This window comes from Papio anubis, chromosome 18, assembly GCF_008728515.1.
Source record: "Papio anubis isolate 15944 chromosome 18, Panubis1.0, whole genome shotgun sequence".
Taxonomy (NCBI): domain Eukaryota; kingdom Metazoa; phylum Chordata; class Mammalia; order Primates; family Cercopithecidae; genus Papio; species Papio anubis.
Window position 1 is genome coordinate 69,230,690 of NC_044993.1, and position 19,400 is coordinate 69,250,089.

General features: G+C 46.1%; 1 protein-coding gene across 20 annotated transcripts in view; it reads left to right on the top strand.

The window, feature by feature from the left end:
• The window catches only part of ANKS3 (ankyrin repeat and sterile alpha motif domain containing 3), a 36,131-nt gene that overhangs the window by 8,157 nt on the left and 8,574 nt on the right, over positions 1-19,400 (top strand). For 17 of the 20 annotated variants that reach the window (XR_004179872.1, XR_004179864.1, XR_004179870.1 and 14 more), the window contains 2 exons: positions 1,217-1,298; positions 11,985-12,120. Coding sequence is in view for 6 of the 20 variants with exons in the window: in XM_031658508.1 (XP_031514368.1) it covers positions 1,217-1,298; positions 11,985-12,120 (218 nt within the window). In the remaining 14 variants the exon portion in view is untranslated. Of the gene's footprint in view, positions 1-1,216; positions 1,299-2,365; positions 2,412-9,663; positions 9,969-11,285; positions 11,651-11,916; positions 12,121-19,400 lie in introns of those variants that run through there. The other 3 variants (XR_004179878.1, XR_004179877.1, XR_004179876.1) reach the window with 3 other exon arrangements.

The following is a 19,400-nucleotide window of genomic DNA, read 5'->3' on the forward strand; positions in this document are numbered from 1 at the left end:
ATTTAAATGTCATACATTACATGCAAATTCCTTCCATTTTCTTGCCTTTTGTATGGATGAGATGAGGTGATGCTTTAAAAATAGTCATGAGTTTTGGCCGGGAGTGGTGGCTCACACCTGTAATCCTAGCACTTTGGGAGGCCAAGGAGGGCAGATCGTGAGGTCAGGAGGTCAAGACCAGCCTGGCCAACATGGTGAAACCCCGTCTCTACTGAAAAAACAAAAATTAGCTGGGCTTGGTGGCGGGCGCCTGCAGTCCCAGCTACTCAGGAGGCCGAGGCAGGAGAATCACTTGAAACCGGAAGGCAGAGGTTGCAGTGAGCTGAGATCATGCCTTTGCACTCCAGCCTGGGCAGCAAGAACAAAACTCCTCAAAAACAAACAAACAAAAAACCAGTCATGAGTTTTATAAGTTGGAAGTGGGATTGTTATCTAAAGCTTGTTGTGATAATAATCACCTTTGAACAAACGCAGTGGGTACCAATGCAGACCCACCCTGGCTGTCATCCATCCTAAGACACCCCATAATTTTGTATGCCACTGAGAAAGAAAAAATATGCTACTAATTAACATTCAACTCACCTGTTGGTTTAAAGATGTTTTCTGACTTCAGAGATGTTAAAATATGAACACTGTGTGTCTTAGAATGGATGAAAACCAGCATTTCCCATGCATGGTTCCTGACTTCTAGACCAGCATGAGACAAGGAGGGATTTGGAAGCCCTCTGAAGACAGTGCCGAGTTAGCATAACCAAGTATGAAAAGCAAGCTTCAGGAGCTAAGCGTAGCAAGGACAGCTTAGATCATTAGTACCTGAGCTTTTCAGAGTGGGTTCGTGGAGGATGTTGAACTTGAAGCTAGGATTTGGATGAATGGATGGGAGACGTTGGCTTTCTGTGAGGAGTAAGGAGTCAGAACTGCTTTTTGAATATGATTGAGGTGGAGATTTCAGAGGTAGCAGAGAATAGCCAACAGGAGGAATGATAGGCAGACATCTGTCTTTAGGACAAAGACCAGCCCTGGGGACAGACCCCAGAAGAGTAAATGGAGCTGATGTGTTATTCTCATCTCACCTGTTAATTCTTGAAAGGGAGAGAGTGTTCTACACTGAGGGTTCGGTGATTCGTCCACTGCCCTGGGTTTATCTTCAGCAGGGAGTTTTTGCCTGACAGAACTTGTCTCTGCCAATCATCTGACTGTGGCCCACATCTTGCAGGGAGCCGATATATGGATTTACTCCTTTGATGGAAGCAGCTGCGGCTGGCCATGAGATAATCGTGCAGTATTTTCTGAATCACGTAAGTGACCCTGTTTATTAGCATGTAATGTAGTCACAGCAAATGAGGAACCATATTACTGAAGTATAAGCTATTACAGAATTTTCCTTTGCACAGGAATAACTGCTTTTCGTTCATTTATTCAACACATTTTCTTTATCTGTTGACGCCCGGTGTTGAGTGGTGCTTTGGCATTAAGGGTACAATGGTGAGTAGAAATAGACACCTATTCCTGTAATAATTTTGAAAATACTATTTGAAAAATATGGAAAAATGTTTTAAAAGTAAATAGCACTCATAATCCTGTCACTTAGAAAAATTGTATAGAATACGAAGGTAGAGGCCAGGTGTAGTGGCTCACGCCTGTAATCCCAGCACTTTGGGAGGCTGAGGCAGGTGGATCACGAGGTCAGGAGATCAAGACCATCCTGGCTAACATGGTGAAACCCCGTCTCTACTAAAAATACCAAAAATCAGCTGGGTGTGGTGGCAGGCGCCTATATTCCCAGCTACTTGGGAAGCTGAGGCAGGAGAATGGTGTGAACCCAGGAGGCAGAGGTTGCCGTGAGCTGATATCACGCCACTGCACTCCAGCCTGGACGACAGAGCGAGAGAGACTGTTTCAAAAAAAAAAAAAAAAAAAAGGCAAAGATCTTCCTCTCTTTTTCAACCTCCCTAAGATACCCACTTGGTTTGGGAAAGAGCTGCCCTGGGACTTTTCCTCTGCTGTGGAAAGGTGTGTCTGTAGGCAAATGTGTGCACATTGCTTTGTGTTTTGAACAAAGTGGGATTCTACTTTTATTGTGTAATTTAGAGACATCTTATCTTTGTACAGTATTCCGTGTACAATCTGCCCCAGTTAATTCAATGAGTTTCTTATTAGTAGAAACTTAGTTTTCAACATTTTGCAATTATAAACAGTGCTCCAGGAATATCCTTTTACACAAAGCTTTAATACACTTACAGTTGTTGCTATATATTGTATTTATGTTTTATTTTATTCTTTTTTTGAGACAGGATCTTGCCCTGTGTCCCAGGCTGGAGTTCAGTGGTGAGATGATGGCTTACTGCAGCTTCAACCTCCTGGGCTCAAGCGATCCTCCTGCCTCAGCCCCCAAGTAGCTGGGACCACAGGTGCATGCCACCACGCCCTGGCTAAATATTTAATTTTTTTTTTTTGGTAGAGTTGGGGGTCTCAGTGTGTTGTGCAGGCTAGTCTTGAATTCCTGAGCTCAAGCGATCACCTCAGCCTCCCGAAGTGCTGGGATTACAGGTGCAAGCTTGTCCACGCAGAACCTTGTACATAAATATTCATAGCAGTATTATTCATAATTGCCAAAAAGTAGAAACAACCCACAAGTCCATCTACTGAGGAATTGATGAACAAAATATCTATCTAAATAGCAGGATATTATTTGGCCCTACAAGGTAGTGAAGTTCTGATGCATGCTGCGGCATGGGTGAATCCTCAAGCATTAGGCTGGGCTGCGTGCGGTGGCTCACGCCAGTAATCCCAACACTTTGGGAGGCTGAGGCCGGAGGATCACTTCAGCCCTGGAGTTGGAGGTTGCACTGACCTATGATTGCGCCACTGCACTCCAGCCTGGGTCACAGAGTGGATCCTGTCTCAAAAAGAAAAGGGAAATATTAGGCTCAGTGAAAGAAGCTGGACACAACAGGCCACACACTATCTGATTTCATTCATATGAAATGTCCAGAATAAGCAAATACATAGACAGAAAATAGATGAGTGGTTTCCTGGGTCTTGGGGGATGGGAAGATTGGAGTGATAAAAATGTGCTAAAATTGTTTGTGGTGATGGTTGAACAACTGTGAATGTACTAGAAGCCATTGAATTGTACATTGTAAGTGGGTGACTTGTTGGTATGTGGATTATATCTTTATAAGGCTGTTAAACCCAATGGGGGGAAGTTCAGGCGGTCCTAATGAATTCCCACTACTAAGGTTGTCTCTCGTCCTGCCCACCAGTCGTATACAAAGGTGCCCATTTTCTCATGTCCTCACCAGCCCTGATGTCAGTCAGCCTTTTGTCAATCTGGCAGGTGAACTGTGGCATTTCATTTTGGTTTGTCCTCGTTAGTATAGTTGAAACTTTTTTTGGGAGACGGAAGTCTTGTGCTCTCTCGCCCAGACTGGAAGGCTGGGAGGCGGTGGCTGCATCCTCGCTCACTGCCCTCACTGCTCACTAGCTCCTGCCTCAGCTCTCTGATAGGATTACAGGCGCCCACCACACTGCTAATTTTTGTATTTTAGTAGAGATGGGGTTTCACCGTTGCCCAGACTGAACTCCTGAGCTCAGGTGATCTGGTAATTCCCAAGCAGACACCGCGTCCGAACATTTTAAATACATTTTGGCCAGGGCTCACAATCTCGGTAATCCCAGCACTTTGGGAGGCCGAGGCGGCGGATCACGAAGCTCAGGAGATCGGTGACCATGGTGAAACCCATTCCTACTTAAAAATACAAAAGATGGTCATGCTGGCTCACGCCTGTAATCCCAGCACTTTGGGAGGCCGTAGGTATGGATCACAAGGTGAGGAGATCGAGACCACGGCGGAAACCGCTCTACTAAAAATACAAAAATTAGCCGCAGGCGGTGGCCTGTAGTCCCAGCTACTCAGGAGGCTGGAGGCAGGAGAATGGCGTGGAACCCGAGGCGGAGCTGTAGAGTCAGAGATCGCCACTGCACTCCAGCCTGGCGACAGCGAGACTGCCTCAAAAGCACATAAAGATTACAGGTGTGGGAGCAAGTGAGGCCTCGTGTCCCTCAGGGGCAGTGAAGGAGGCAGAATGGCATTGGGAGGAATAGTAGTGAGCCGAGATCAAGAGCCTGCATCAGCTTGGGAGACACAGAGCAAGACCTGCCTCACAAAAAAAAAAAAAAAAAAAAAAATTTTGCCATTTGTATTTCTTTCTTTTTTTTTCTTTTCGAGATGCATGCCTCACTTTGTCGACTGGAGTGCAGTGGCGCCGATCTCGGCTCACTGCAACCCTGCCTTCCAGGTTCAAGCAATTCCTGAGTAGCTGGGACTACATACCAAGCCACCACGCCCAGCTAATTTTTTGTGTTTTTAGTAGAGACAGTGTTTCACCATGTTAGTTAGGATTGTCTCAATCTCCTGACCTCGTGATCTGCCCGCTCTGGCCTCCCAAAGTGCTGGGATTACAGGCGTGAGCCACTGCGCCCGGCTGGCCATTCGTATTTCTCTTATGAGTTGTCTGTTTATAGCCCAATTTTGTATTGGATAGTTTGTTTTTTTCTCACTTATTGGTGGGAATTTCTTAAATAATGAAAATTTCACATGGTATCTCTTTTTAACAAAGAATTTTGGGACAGAACATGCACATGGTACGCATGCAGACCAGAAGGCAGGTGTACCGCAGGCCTCTCCCCCACCCTGCCTGCATCTCCTTGGCACCCTACCCAAGGGCGACTCTGGGAATACACTGGAATACACCCACACACCCATAGTCCTGCCCTGTGTGCAGCTGCTCCCATCTTGCATTTTTTTTTAAAACTTAATCATGAAGATTGTTTTATATTGGTGTATAAAGAGATGGGGCCAGGTGCAGTGGCTCACTCCTGAAATCCCAGCACTTTGGGAGGCCAAGGCAGACAGATCGCTTGAGGTCAGGAGTTTGAGACCAGCCTGACCAACATGGTGAAACCCGCCTCTACTAAAAATACAAAAATACAAAATACAGGTGGCAGGCGCTGTAATCCTAGCTGCTTGGGAGGCTGAGACAGGAGAATCACTTGAACCTGGGAGGCGGAGGTTGCGATGAGCCAAGATGTTGCCACTGCACTCCAGTCTGGGCGACAGAGTGAAACTATTTCTAAGTAAGTAAGTAAGTAGATAGATAGATAGATAGATAGATAGATAGATACATAGATACATAGATAGACGGGGTCTTGCTATGTCACTCAGGCTGGAGTGGAGTGGTGCAGTCTCAGCTCACTGCAGCCTTGAGGCTCAAGTGATCCTCCTGCCTTAGCCTCCCAAGTAGCTGGGACTACAGGTGCGTGCCACCACGCCCAGCCAATTTTTGTATTTATTTTTTGTAGAGACGGGTTTTGGCATGTTGCCCAGGCTGGTCTTGAACTCCTGAGCTCAGGCAGTTTGCCTGCCTCAGTCTCCCAAAGCACTGGGATTACAGGCATGAGCCAGCGTGCCCAGCCCCTTCTCTCTCTTTTTTTTTTTTTTTTTTTTTATAGTGGCATGGTATTCCCTGTAGGGATGAATCAGAGTTTTTGTTTGTTAGTTTTGTTTGTTTTTCTTTTCTTTTTTTTTTTTTTTTTGAGACGGAGTCTCGCTCTGTCACCCAGGCTGGAGTGCGGTGGCACGATCTTGGCTCTCTGCAACGTCCACCTCCTGGGTTCAAGCTATTTTCCTGCCTCAGTCTCCCGAGTAGCTGGGACTGCAGGTATGTGCCACCGCGCCTGGCTAATTTTTTGTGTTTTCTTTTTAGTAGAGACGAGGTTTCACCATGTTAGCCAGGATAGTGTCGATCTCCTGACCTTGTGATCGGCCCGCCTTGGCCTCCCAAAGTGCTGGGATTACAGGTGTGAGCCACTGCGCCTGGCCGAATCAGAGTTTCTTTAACAATAATTTACAGATAGAATTAGGTCATTGCCAACCATTTGCTATTATGCACAGCGCTGTGCAGAATATCTTTGCACATGTGTCCGTAAACATGTGTGACCACATCTGTATGGTCCAGTACTAAAGGTACAAGTTTTGGGTGAAGTGTAAGTACCGTCTTAATGTGGATGTTGCCAAACTGCCATCTTCCACTCCCACCACAGTAAGAATCATGCATCTTAAATTATGAAGCACTCAATAGAGTATAGAGGTAAGATAGCCGACCACACGAACCCAGTACCTGTGTGTGACACACGTTAACCTCTCACCTCATCTGCCTCAGTTCTTCTCCCATTTTGTTTGTAAAGGACACAACCAAAATCCCCTTTATATGCCTTTCTATTTCATCTGCCTTCCTCCTTTTCCAGAGGCAACCACTCTCCAGCTGCCAGTGTGTACCTCTCCGGTCCCTGATTTTATATTTTTATCACATACTGTGCATCCTTACACCATGTGTAGACTTGTTTTGAATCTTGAAAGATGGGTGTAAACCACATATCAGATTGTGTGTGTCATTCTGGGTGTAAACAGCATGTCAGATTGTGTGTGTCATTCAGCAGCATGTTGGTTCATGCAGGCAAAATGCACTCTAACAGCTCTGTGTGTGGAGGGATGCCTCAGTCACCTTCATCCTCTCCCTTATTAGTGGGCTCTTAAGTTGGGTTCCGCTTTGCTCTTCTGACAGTGCTGCCGTTGACATTTCTTTTTTTTTTTGAGACGGAGTCTCACTCTGTCACCCAGGCTGGAGTGCGGTAGTGCAATCTTGGCTCACTGCAACCTCTGCTCCTGGGTTCAAGCGATTCTCCCGCCTCAGCCTCCTGAGTAGCTGGGATTACAGGGGGGTGCCACCATGCCTGGCTAATTTTGTATTTTTAGTAGAGACGGAGTTACACCATGTTGGTCAGGATGGTCTTGAACTCCTGACCTCAAGTGATCTGCCCACTTCGGCCTCTCAAAGTGCTGGGATACAGGCATGAGCCACTGCGCCCGGCCTGCCATTGACATTTCTTACATGTCTTTTTAAGCACATGTGGGAATTTCTTTGGGAGCTTAGGATGTGTTCTTCAAAGTAGGGTCTTTGTTGTGTAAGGTGGGTGAATCTCAGTCGGTAGTGGATAGTGTGAATTTGCTTTCTTCCGTAGTGGTCCTGGTTCACGCCCCTCCCCTTAGGGGGTTAGACTTCTTTTTTTTTTTTTGAGATGGAGTCTCTGTCACCCAGGCTGGAGTGCAATGGCGCGATCTCGGCTCACTGCAACCTCTGCCTCCCAGGTTCAAGTGATTTTCCTGCCTCAGCCTCCCGAGTAGCTGGGACTACAGGCGCTTGCCACCATGCCTGGCTAATTTTTTTATTTTTAGTAGAGACGGGGTTTCACCATGTTAGCCAGGATGGTCTCAATCTCTTGACCTCGTGACCCGCCTGCCTCGGCCTCCCAAAATGCTGGGATTACAGGCGTGAGCCACTGCGCCTGGCCAGGATGTTAGACTTCTTTGGCTCCCATAGTCAAATGAGTGTCTCCTTTTCATTTTTGCCTTTCTCTGATTTCTGATGAGATTGAGCATCTTTTCATTTCTTAATTTTAATTTATGTTTTATTTTTATGTTTCTGTAATACTTTATACTTTTTAGTGGCCATTCAGGTTTCTTTTTCTGCAAATAATTATTTTTTTATTTTTATTTTTTTATGTAGGGTCTTGCTCGATCACCAGACTAAAGTGCAGTAGCCTTATCATGGGTCATTGCAGCCTTGACCTCCTGGGCTGGAGTAATCCTTCTCCCTCAGCCTCCTCAGTAGTTGGACTACAGGCACGCACCACCATGCCTGGATACTTTTTTTTGTAGAGACAAAATCTGACTATGTTGCCCAGGCTGGTCTTGAACTCCTGGCCTCAAGCAATCTTCCCACCTTGGCCTCCCAAAGTGCTGGAGTTACAGATGTGAGCCACCATGCCCGGCCAGATAATCTTTTGACAGATAATCCTGCTGACATGAACTAGGCTTCCTTAAGACACATCACAGAATCGATAGCCCAGAACCATGAAGACCCTTTACTTGTAAGTTTAGAGTCATTTTAAGTAAGGTAGAACTGGAGATCCTAAGACATATGTACTCTTATAATTTTTGTTTGTATGTTTGTTTCTTTTAGAGACAGGGTCTCACTCTGTTTGCCCATGCTGGAGTGCAGTGGCACGATCATAGTTTGCTGCAGCCTTGACCTCCCAGGTTCAAGGGATCCTTGCAACTCAGCCTTCTGAGTAGCTGAGACCACAAGCCCGTGCTACCACACCTAGCTGATTTAATTTTTTTGTAGAGTTGAGGTCTCACTAAGTTGCTTAGGCTGGTCTCAAACTCCTGGCTGCAAGTGGTCCTCCCACCTTGGCCTCCCAAAGTGCTGGGATTACAGGCAGGAGCCGCGGTGCTTGGCCAACAATTTGCATGTTTTTACCAGATTCCCCAAACGTTAACATTTCACCTCATTTTCTTATCAGTCTCTTTATATATAACGTGCATATGTTTTTTGAGTCATTTAAATGTAAATTGTGACATAATGCCCCTTTCCCCCTAAATATGTATTTCCTAAAAGCAAAAATGTTCTCTTTCCCAGTCACACAAACTTATCAAACTCAGGAACTCGACACTGAGTTCTTCCTCCAGCACTTTAATCAAGAATCAAAGTGTTGGTTAGTGATTGCTTGGTGGGATGGGGCAGGACTGGCGGCAGGTGGCGTGATGGCCTGGGTGGTTTGTCTGCCGGGGAGGCTGGTGGGCAAGCCTTGCCTGGAAGCTCTTCTCTCCCACATTCTTCCTGCCACCCAGTTGTTAGAACACCTGGAGCCAGAGGAGGGGGCCCACCCGGTTTCCCAACCTGCCCCTCCAGAGCTGGGCTCCATTTCTGGAGGTGGAGAACTGGGCAAGGCTGGGCATCCTGTGCTCTTTGCTAGGGGAAGAAAGGGCTGTGGCTGCTTTCCTTGTCCCCCGTTTCCCTTCTGCCAATGGTGCCTAGCCCCAGCAGCTCAGTCAGGAGAAGAGGATATGGATCTTTGTGGGCCTCTCTTTAAGAGAAAGTTGATTCGTGCCTTCTGGATAGTCTTGTTCCAGGGTTTCTAAACTCTCTGATCCCACCTTCATGTCAAAATGAATTTTGATCATGTGTCTCTTTAGTAATATGGACATTATAAAATAGGAAAAAAATCTTTTAAAGCGTAAGTAGATAAAAATTTATTTTCATGTCAGGCACAGTGGCTCATGCCAGTAATCCCAGCACTTTTGGAGGCCAAAATGGGAGGATTGCTTGAGGCTGGGAGTTGGAGACCAGTCTAGGCAATACAGTGAGACCTTGTCTCCACATTAAAAAACAAAACAAAACAAAAAAATTGGCTGGGCACGTTGGCTCATGCCTATAATCCCAGCACTTTGGGACGCCAAGGCAGGTGGATCACCTGAGGTCAGGATTTCAAGATGAGCCTGGTCAGCATGGTGAATTCCCATCTCTACTAAAAGTACAAAAATTAGCTGGGCATGATGGCAGGTGCTTATAATCCCAGCTACTTGGGAGGCTGAGGCAGGAGAATGACTTGAACCCGGGAGGCAGAGGTTACAGTGAGCCGAGATCATGCCATTGCACCCCAGCCTGGGTGACACAGCAAAACTCCGTCTCAAAAAAAAAAAAAAAATTAGCCAGTCGTGGTGTGTGTTTGTAATCCCAGGGAGGCTGAGATGGGAGGATCACTTGAGTTGCGGAGGTCAGGGTTGCAGTGAGCCAGTGTCATCCAGCCTGGGCCACAGGGTGAGATTCTGCCTCAAAAACAAAACCGAAAATACATACTACAGTAAAGAGGCTACTGTTTTATTCTGGTTAAAACCTTAGGGTTCGTTCTATCAAACTTAAACAAGAATTTTTTTTTTTTTTTTTTTTGAGATGGAGTCTCCCTCTGTCACCCAGGCTGGACTGCAGTGGCTCATTGCAATCTCTGCCTCCCGTGTTCAAGTGATTCTCCTGCCTCAGCCTCCCCAGTAGCTGGGATTACAGGTGCGTGCCACCACTCCCAGCTAATTTTTGTGTTTTTAGTAGATACAGGCTGGCCTCAAACTCCTGACCAGGTTGGTTGTTGGCCAGGCTGGTCTCAAACTCCTGACCTCAAGTGATCCGCCCACCTCAGCCTCCCAAAGTGCTGGGATTACCGGTGTGAGCCTCTGCCCAGCCAAGAAATTATTTTTTATTTTTATTTTTTATTTTTGAGACAGTCTTGCTTCGTCTGTTGCCCAGGCTGGAGTGCAGTGGCGTGATCTTGGCTCACTGCAACCTCCACCTCCTGGGCTCAAGCGATTCTCTTTCTTCAGCTTCCTGAGTAGCTAGGACTACAGACGTGCACCACCACACCTGGCTACTTTTTGTATTTTTAGTAGAGATGGGGTTCTACCACGTTGGCCAGGCTGGTCTTGAACTCCTGACCTCAAGTGATCCACCCATCTCAGCCTCCCAAAGTACTGGGATTACAGGCTTGAGCCACTGTGCCTCGGTTTTGAGCCACCGCGCCCGGCCGATCCTTATTTATTTTTTTTGAGACAAGGTCTTGCCCTATTGCTCAGGCTGGAGTGCAGTGGCGTGATCTCAGCTCGCTGCAGAATCCACCTCTGGGACTTAAGGGATCCTCCCGCCTCAGCCTCCTGAGTAGCTGGGACCACAGGCGTGTGCCGCCATACCCTGCTCATTTTTATTAAAGATGCTCCCCCTTTCTGGGGTCCCACCCTTTCTGGGGTCCCACCTCGTCCTCTGGGATTGGGGTCTGGCTTCTCTCCCTACCCCAGCTGCCTGGACTAACAGGAGAGCAGGACAGTTACGGTGTAGAGCAACACCAGAAACATGCTGTATTGATTAGAATTTGTTGTTTTTTCTTGTAGAGGTGGGGTCACACTGTGTTGCCCAGGTTGTTCTCCAACTCCTGAGCTCGAGCGATCCACCTGCCTTGGCCTCCCAAATACTAGGATTACAGGCATGAGCCACCTCACTTGGCCATGATCCTTTTTCAACTTGATCATACAGCCGTTTGTAAATCTCATCATCTATGGCAATAACATAACTGGCTCCTTGTCCCCCTGAGCATTCAAGTTGTCTCTAGGTAGGTTTTCATTATTGTGAATATGTTATGCCAAACTTTTTTTTTTTTTTTGAGACAGAGTCTCACTCTGTCATCAGGCTGGAGCAGTGCAGTGGCACGATCTCGGCTCACTGCAACCTCCGTCTGCTTCCCGGGTTCAAGCGATTCTCCTGCCTCAGCCTCCCGAGTAGCTGGGACTTTAGGCATTCGCCACCACACCAGTTAATTTTTTGTATTTTTAGTAGAAGGGGTTTCACCATGTTGGCCAGGATGGTTTCGATCTCCTGACCTTGTGATCCGCCCACCTCGGCCTCCCAAAGTGCTGGGATTACAGGCGTGAACCATTATGCCCGGCCTGTGCCAAATGCCTTTGCACACTAAAGCGTTCTCTGTATTTAGGGTTATTTCCTTAGAGTCATGGAAGTGGAATTGCTGCACCACAAGACCTGTAAATACATTATAGAGCTTTTGATCAAAGTGATGAATTCTGCTTCAGAGGATGGTGCTTTCATTCTGACTGGTTAAAAAGGCTGCTTTCATTGTGAACTGCTGTTTCCAGCTTTTTTTGAGTGAAGACAAGCAAAGCGAGTGGGACACAGCCCAGGCGCAGAAGGTGAAGGCTGGGCTCTCCCCATGGTGGCTGCCAGCCCCCTGCAAGGGAGGTCATGAGTGTGGTGGGCAGCAGTGGGAAGCCGAGAGCTGCCACAGCTGGGAGATGACTCCCCAACCCCAGCCCCCCTCATGCTTGTCACTAAAAAGAGAGTGAGAGCAAAACTTGTGGCTACGATGCAGACAAGCCTGCCTTTTTCTCATGCAGATGTGATGTTTCCCATGCAGGGAGGCAGTCAGACACCAGCATATGCCCTTCTCTCTTCCCAGCCAGCAGCCCAGGAAGGGCAGGCACTTTGAAGGAGAGGCTCCTAACCCCCTTTCACGGACATTCGCAGGGAGTCAAGGTGGATGCGAGAGACCACAGTGGAGCCACAGCCCGGATGCTGGCCAAGCAGTACGGACACATGAAGATCGTGGCCTTGATGGACACTCACTCGCCCTCTCTGCCCAAGAGCCTCTATCGGAGCCCAGGTACCCACACCTGCCAGCCGTGCCCTGCTAGGGTCTCTGGTTGTCTTCAGCTTCAGGTGACCTGGCAGAGAAAGATGTCCCCCTCTTCCCCGGCTCCCACCTTCTCCTCTGAGATTTGGCTTTGCGTCCCCCAGCTGCTTCCATGTCAAGGTTGAGGCCGCTGCTCTAACAGGAGAGAAGGATGGTTATGATGGAGAGTGGCACAAAACCAGGCTGTTGTGACTGTAGAGGCTTTCTGTAGTATGCTTGACTACCGACTCGGGGCAGGCCCCGTTAGTTTTCTGTTTTCACTGTTTCCTGGGCTATGGCTTATTCATTTTTCTGTATGAACTTGAATATCAACTTGTCTAGCTCCTTAAAAACAGCATTGATATTTTTATTGAGATTGTGACAGTGTATAAATTAACTATATCTTTGTGGTGTTGAGTTGTCCCGTCTAAGAACAAGGGATGTCTTCTTGTTCCAGTGTACTTTTGGGTCTTGCAGGAGGGTTTTAAATTTTCCTTCATCTATATTTTGCATATGACTAGTTTGTTCCTAAGTGTTTGATCATCTTTTTTCCTATTGTAATGGGATTTTCCCTACCATTATATCCCTTTTTTCCCCCAAATCTCAGGGTATTAATTATTCAGTGCTATTTATTTTTTATTTCAGTAGGGTTTTGGGGAACAGGTGGTGGTTGGATATGGAATAAGTTCTTTAGTGGTGTCATTATATCGTTTAACTGCACATTGTCAGTGCATTTGAAGGCAATGGATTTCTGCAAACTTTTTTTTTTTTTTTTTTTGAGATGGGAGTTTCGCTCTTGTTGCTCAGGCTGGAGTGCAGTGGTGCAATCTCGCCTCACCGCAGCCTCCGCCTTCCAGGTTCAAGCAATTCTCCTGCCTCAGCCTCCAAAGTAGCTGGGATTACAGGCGTGCATTGCCATGCGTGGCTAATTTTTTGTATTTTTAGTAGAGATGGGATTTCTCCATGTTGGTCAGGCTGGTCTCGAACTCGTGACCTCAGGTGATCCACCAGCCTCGGCCTTCCACGGTGCTGGGATTACAGGTGTGAGCCACTGCGCCCGGCCCTGCAAACTAATTTTATATTCTGCTACCTTACAGAATTCTTGTATTGTTCAGGTTAGTTTTGTTACTGATTCTTTAGGGCTTTACAGGTGTACTAACATATAATCTTTAAGTATCGATGAATACACTGCTACCTGCTGATTCTTATGACTCTGACTTTGTTGAATTGCATTGTTCTTTGTTTAGTTGCTGACACCTCTAGCCCATTGTTCAGTATAGTGGAGACAGTGCGCCTCCTCACCTTGGTCCTGATCTTAATGGAAACGCCTCATTATGTTAGAGGGAAGGCATATGTTATTTTAGCATATTAACAAAGTATTCATCAGTTCTTGTATTCTTGAGTGGTGTTTTACTGGAGTAACTATTGAATTTTGTTTCCATATCTTTGGAGACGACTGTGAATTTTCATATGGTAGCTTGTCTTCATGAACCTCCTAATAACGAATCAACTTTACATTCTTGGCATAAATCACACATGTTGTATTATTTTAATGTGTTTTTGAATTCTGTTTATTAATATTTAGTATTTCTCAATGGATACTGAGTCATAAGTGATATTGGTCTATAGTTTTCTTTCTTCTTTTTTTTTGTTTTTGAAATGGAGTCTTGCTGTGTTGCCCAGGCTGGAGTGCAGTGGCAAGATCTCAGCTCACTGCAACCTCTGCCTCCTGGGTTCAAGCGATTCTCCTGCCTCAGCCTCTCAAGTAGCGGGGATCACAGTCATTCACCACTACACCCAGCTAATTTTTGTATTTTAGTAGAGACGGGGCTTCACCATGTTAGCCAGGCTGGTCTCAAACTCCTGACCTCTAGTGATCCACCTGCCTCAGCAGTGCTGGGATTACATGCGTGAGCCACCGCCCCCGGCGTGGTCTATAATTTTCTATTTTTGTTCTATCTTTATCAGGTACGGGTATCAATGTTATACTTCATAAAAATAATTTGGAAGTTTTCCTTCCTTTTCTGTGTTGTAGGACAATACATGTAGCATTAGTGCTACGTGGTCTTAGAAGTTTTGATAGAATCCTCCCATGAAACCATCTGGTCTCTTGCTGTGAGGTGGTTCCTTGATAATAGTTTTTTATTTGCAGAGGTCTACAAGATCATTTTTTTCTCCTTTTTTTTTTTTTTTTTTTTTTTGAGATGGAGTCTCACTCTGTCACCCAGGCTGGAGTGCAGTGGCGCAAGCTCCGCCTCCGGGGTTCACGCCATTCTCCTGCCTCAGCCTCCTGAGTAGCTGGGATTACAGGTGCCCGCCACCTCACCCACCTAATTTTTTTGTATTTTTAGTAGAGACGGGGTTTCGCCATGTTAGCCAGGACGTCTCAATCTCCTGATCTTGTGATCCACCTGCCTCGGCCTCCCATAGTGCTGGGATTACAGGTGTGAGCCACCGCGCCCGGCTTTTTTTTTTTTTGAGGCGGAGTTTCGCTCTTGTTGCCCAGGCTGGAGTGCAATGGCTTGATCTTGGCTCACCACAACCTCCGCCTCCCAGGTTCAAGTGATTCTCCTGCCTCATCCTCCCCGAGTAGATGGGATTACAGGCATGTGCCATCACGCCCAGATAATTTTGTATTTTTAGTAGAGACGAGGTGTCTCCATGTTGGCCAGGCTGGTCTCAAACTCCCGACCTCAGGTGGTCTGCCCACCTGGGCCTCCCAAAGTGCTGGGATTATAGGCGTGAGCTACTGCCCCCGGCCAATTTTTTTCTCCTTTTAAAATATTCTGTTTCAGGGCCAGGTGTGGGGGCTCACGCCTGTAATCCCAGCACTTTGGGAGGCCGAGGCGCGTGAATCACTTGAGGTCAGGAGTTCGAGACCAGCCTGGCCAACATGGTGAAACCTCATCTCCACTAAAAATACAAAAATAAGCCCGTGTGGTGGTGTGCGCCAGCTACTCTGGAGGCTGAGGTAGGAGAATCACTTGAACCCAGGAGGCGGAGCTTGCAGTGAGCCAAAATCATGCCACTGCATTCCAGCTTGGCGACAAAGCGAGACTCCATCTCAAAAAAAGTAAATAGATAAAATAAAACAAGATAAAATATTCCGTTTCAGTGGTTATTTTCTCCTGTTGTTATTATTATTTTTTTAGCATGGAAAATACTGATTTATTTTTTGTGACAGGGTCTCCTTTGTCACCCAGGCTGGAGTTCAGTGACCCAGTCTCGACCCACTGCAACCTCTGCCTCCCAGGTGCAAAGCGATCCTTCCACCTCAGCTCCACGAGTAGCTAGGACTGTAGGTGCACTCTACCATGCCCAGCTTACGTTTGTATTTTTTGTAGAGAAGTAGTTTTGCCATGTTGACCAGGCTGGTCTCAAGAGTCCTGAACTCAGGCAATCCACCCGCCTCAGCCTCCCAAAGTGCTGGGACTACAGGCATGAGCTACTGCACCTGACCTGGAAAATATTTATCTCATTTTTAATTGACACAAAATAACTCCATATTTATGGGGTACAGTGTATGATGTTTTGATACATGTATACACTGTGTAATGATCAAATTAGGGTAATTGGTTTATCCGTCACCTCAAATATTTATCATTTCTTTGAGGTGAGAACATTTCTGTCTTCTAGTAGCTGTTTTGAGGTATACACTGTTGTTCCGTATAGTCACTCTGCTGTGAACACCAGAACTTCTTTCTTCGATCTGTCATTTTATACCTATTGACCAGTCTCTCCCACTATCTCCCCACCCCCAACCTCTGATACCCACTCTTTTACTCGACATGCTTGACATGAGCTTTAAAAATCCTGTAAATGGGTGAGATCATGTAGTCATGTAGTCTTGTTTGTTTGGTTTTTGAGACAGGGTCTCGTTCTGTCACCCAGGCTGGAGTGTGGTGGCATAATCTTGGCTCCTGCAGCCTCCAATTCCTAGGCTCAAGTGATCCTCCCATCTCAGCCTCCTGAATAGCTGGGACTGCAGGCACCTAGCACCACACCTGACTAATTTTTTATTTTTTTGTAGAGACGGGGTCTTGCTATACTGACCAGGTTGGTTTGGAACTCCTGGGCTCAAGTGATCCTCTCACCTTGGCCTCCCAGAGTGTTGGGATTACAAGTGTGAGTCACCACACTGGCTGGCATTTGTCTTTCTTTTCCGTCTGGTTTCTTTTACCGAACATAGTCTCTCCCACGCTTATTCATGTTGCCACAAATGATCAGATTTCATTCTTTATGTCTGAATAATATTCCATTGTGTATATAAAGCCTTCTTTCTTCATTCATCCACTCATGGACTCGGTTGATTCTCTATCTAGGCTACTGTGAATAGTGCTGCAATAACAAGAGGGTGTAGATATCTCTTTGGTATACTGATTTTCTTTCTTTAGGATAAATAACCAGTAGTGGAATTGCTGGATCTCATTTCTTATATTTTAAAAAATTTCTTATGTTAAAAAAAATAGAGACAGTGTCTCACTGTGTTGCCCAGGCTGGGCTCAAACTCCTGGGCCCAAGTGATCCTCCCGCCTCAGCCTCCCACAGTGCTGAGATTATAGGCGTGAGCCACTGTGCCCGGCCTCACTTCTTATTTTGAATATTTGTGTTTGTTCCTTTTTTCCTTTTTAAGTTAAATACTAGTACTTTGTTTAGTGGAAAAACAAGAAAAACCCATCGGATTTTGATTGACTATTGAGACCTACTGATGGTTTAATTTCTGCTTTTATTTTTCTTTGGCTTACTTTGTTGTTCTAGTTTTTTGAGTTGGAAATTTCTTTCATGTTCATTGTTTCCCTTTTGTTGCTAAATGTTAGAGGCTGTGAATTTTTGCTGATTTCTGCTTTAAGTGTATTCTAAGTGTATTCTGGGGGTTCTGTATTTAATACTTTCCTTATTATTTTTCAGAAATTCTATAATTTTTATTTATATTTTCTCCTTCACCCATGAGTTGTCTAACAGAAGTCTTGTGGTTGTTTTTGTTTGTTAATTTCTTGGTGGAAGGGCCTTTTTGATCTTGTGATTAATTTCTCATGTTATTCTGATCACCTTTATTCTAGTGTGTCTGATCAGGTAGTGTTTATAATTCTTACCTTGACAGAACTTCTTTGTCATCTTATTTATCACCTGCTGATCAATAGATGTATATTTTTTCAGATGTAGTCTCACTCTGTCACCCAGGCTTGAGTGCCCAGGCGCAATTTCGGCTCACCACAACCTCCACCTCCCAGGTTCAAGCGACTCTCCTGCCTCAGTCTCCTGAGTAGTTGGGATTACAGGCGTCTGCCACCACACCTGGCTGATTTTTTTTTTTTGTATTTTTAGTAGGACAGCGTTTCACCATGTTGGCCAGTTGGTCTTGAAGTCCTGACCTCAAGTGATCCGCCCACCTCAGCCTCCCAAAGTGCTGGGATTACAGGCGTGAGCCACCGCGCCCAGCCCTGATCAATATTTTTTAACGTTCTGTTTTGCTTGAGAAGAAGTTTTCTTCTTCTATTTTCTATTTTCTGTGTATACAATTTAGCGTATCTGTGAGTATCTTATTTAGGATTATGTACTTTTAGTTCATTTTCTACAAAATTACCTATTAGTGTGTTTCTGATTTATGAAGGAAGTTGGTGCATTTTTGGTGACAGATTTTCATAACTTGTTATAGATTCACTGTGAATTACGGCTTTCAGTATTAGAAATGTCCTTCTAGCCGGGCATGGCTCATGCCTGTAATTCCAGCACTTTGGGAGGCCAAGACGGGCAGATCACCTGAGGTCAGGAGTTCGAGACCAGCCCAGCCAACATGGTGAAACCCTGTCTCTACTCGAAATGCAAAAATTAGCCAGGCATGGTGGCACATACCTGTAATCCCAGCTACTTGGGAGACTGAGGCAGGAGAATCATTTGAACCCGGGAGGCGGTTACAATGAGCCGAGATTGTGCCACTGCACTCCAGCCTGGGTATAGAGGGAAACTCTGTCTCAAAAAAAAAAAAAAAAAAGTCCTTCTGTGTCATATTTAATGCGTTTTGCCCTGATTTCCACTTTGATAGCAGGATTGCAGCTCTGGCTTTTTTGTGGTTTCCATCTGCCTGTAATTCTTAAGCCGCTCTGAGGGTGTGTTGGGTGCTGAGATTCACGCAGCTGCCGTTCCTTGCTTATTGCCACCTTTGTGCATTTGTCTTACAGCTCCCTTCCCTTTAGCTTGGATGGAAGCACAGTCTCCCTGGGGTGCTGTAGATCTTTGAGTGTGAGGGGGTGTGTGTCCACATGGCTAGCTCAGTCGCCAGGGCGTGAGCCTCTTCATGGGGAAGGACAGAGTGGCCCACGTTCAGGCCCTGAGCTCTCCCTCTTTGCTGGCCTGCCCTGAATTATCCTGTCAGTTTGCACCTGAGTGAGCAGCTCCTTTCTCAGGGTCAGGCTCAGCCCAGCTCCTTCCCTGGTGTTGGCATTGTTTCATAGTAAACACAGCTCAGGTGGTAAAATGGTAACGCAGGGGACCTCTGCCTTCATTTCCGTCCCAGCTTACCAGTTCCACAAGGAGATCTCACCATTTCCTCCTGCATCCAACTCACGTATCTCGTAAAAGTAGAATCGGATCAGAGCCTTATACAAGTCAAATATGAAAAACTGAAAAGCTACAAAATAGTAAAAGCTCTGGGTTGAGCTCTGAAAGCTCAGAAAGCTCAGACTGGGCAGTGATTTGAAACACTTTATCATCATAGCAAACACATGCCATGCTTTAGAAAATACAGAATTGCGGCCGGGCACAGTAGCTCATGCCTGTGATCCCAGCACTTGGGGAAGCCAACGCAGGTGGATCACAAGGTCAGGAGATGAAGACCAGCCTGGCTAACATGGTGAAACTCCATCTTTACTAAAAATACAATAACAAAACTAGCCGGGCATGGTATCGGGCGCCTGTAGTCGCAGCTACTCAGGAGCCTGAGGCAGGAGAATGGTGTGAACCCGGGAGGTGGGGCTTGTAGTGAGCCGTGATCGTGCCATTGCACACCAGCCTGGGCGATGGAGCGAGACTTCATCTCAAAAAAATAAAGAAAAAAAGAAAAAAACAGAATTCCTTAATAAGTTGTTTGCAGCCAGGCACAGTGGTTTACGCCTATAATCACTTTGGGAGGCTGAGGTGGGTGGATCACCTGAGGTCAGGAGTTCGAGACCAGCCTAATATGATAAAACCCCATCTCTACTAAAGTACCAAAATTAGCTGGGTACAGTGGTGCATGGGTGTAATCCCAGCTACTCGGGAGGCTGAGACAGGAG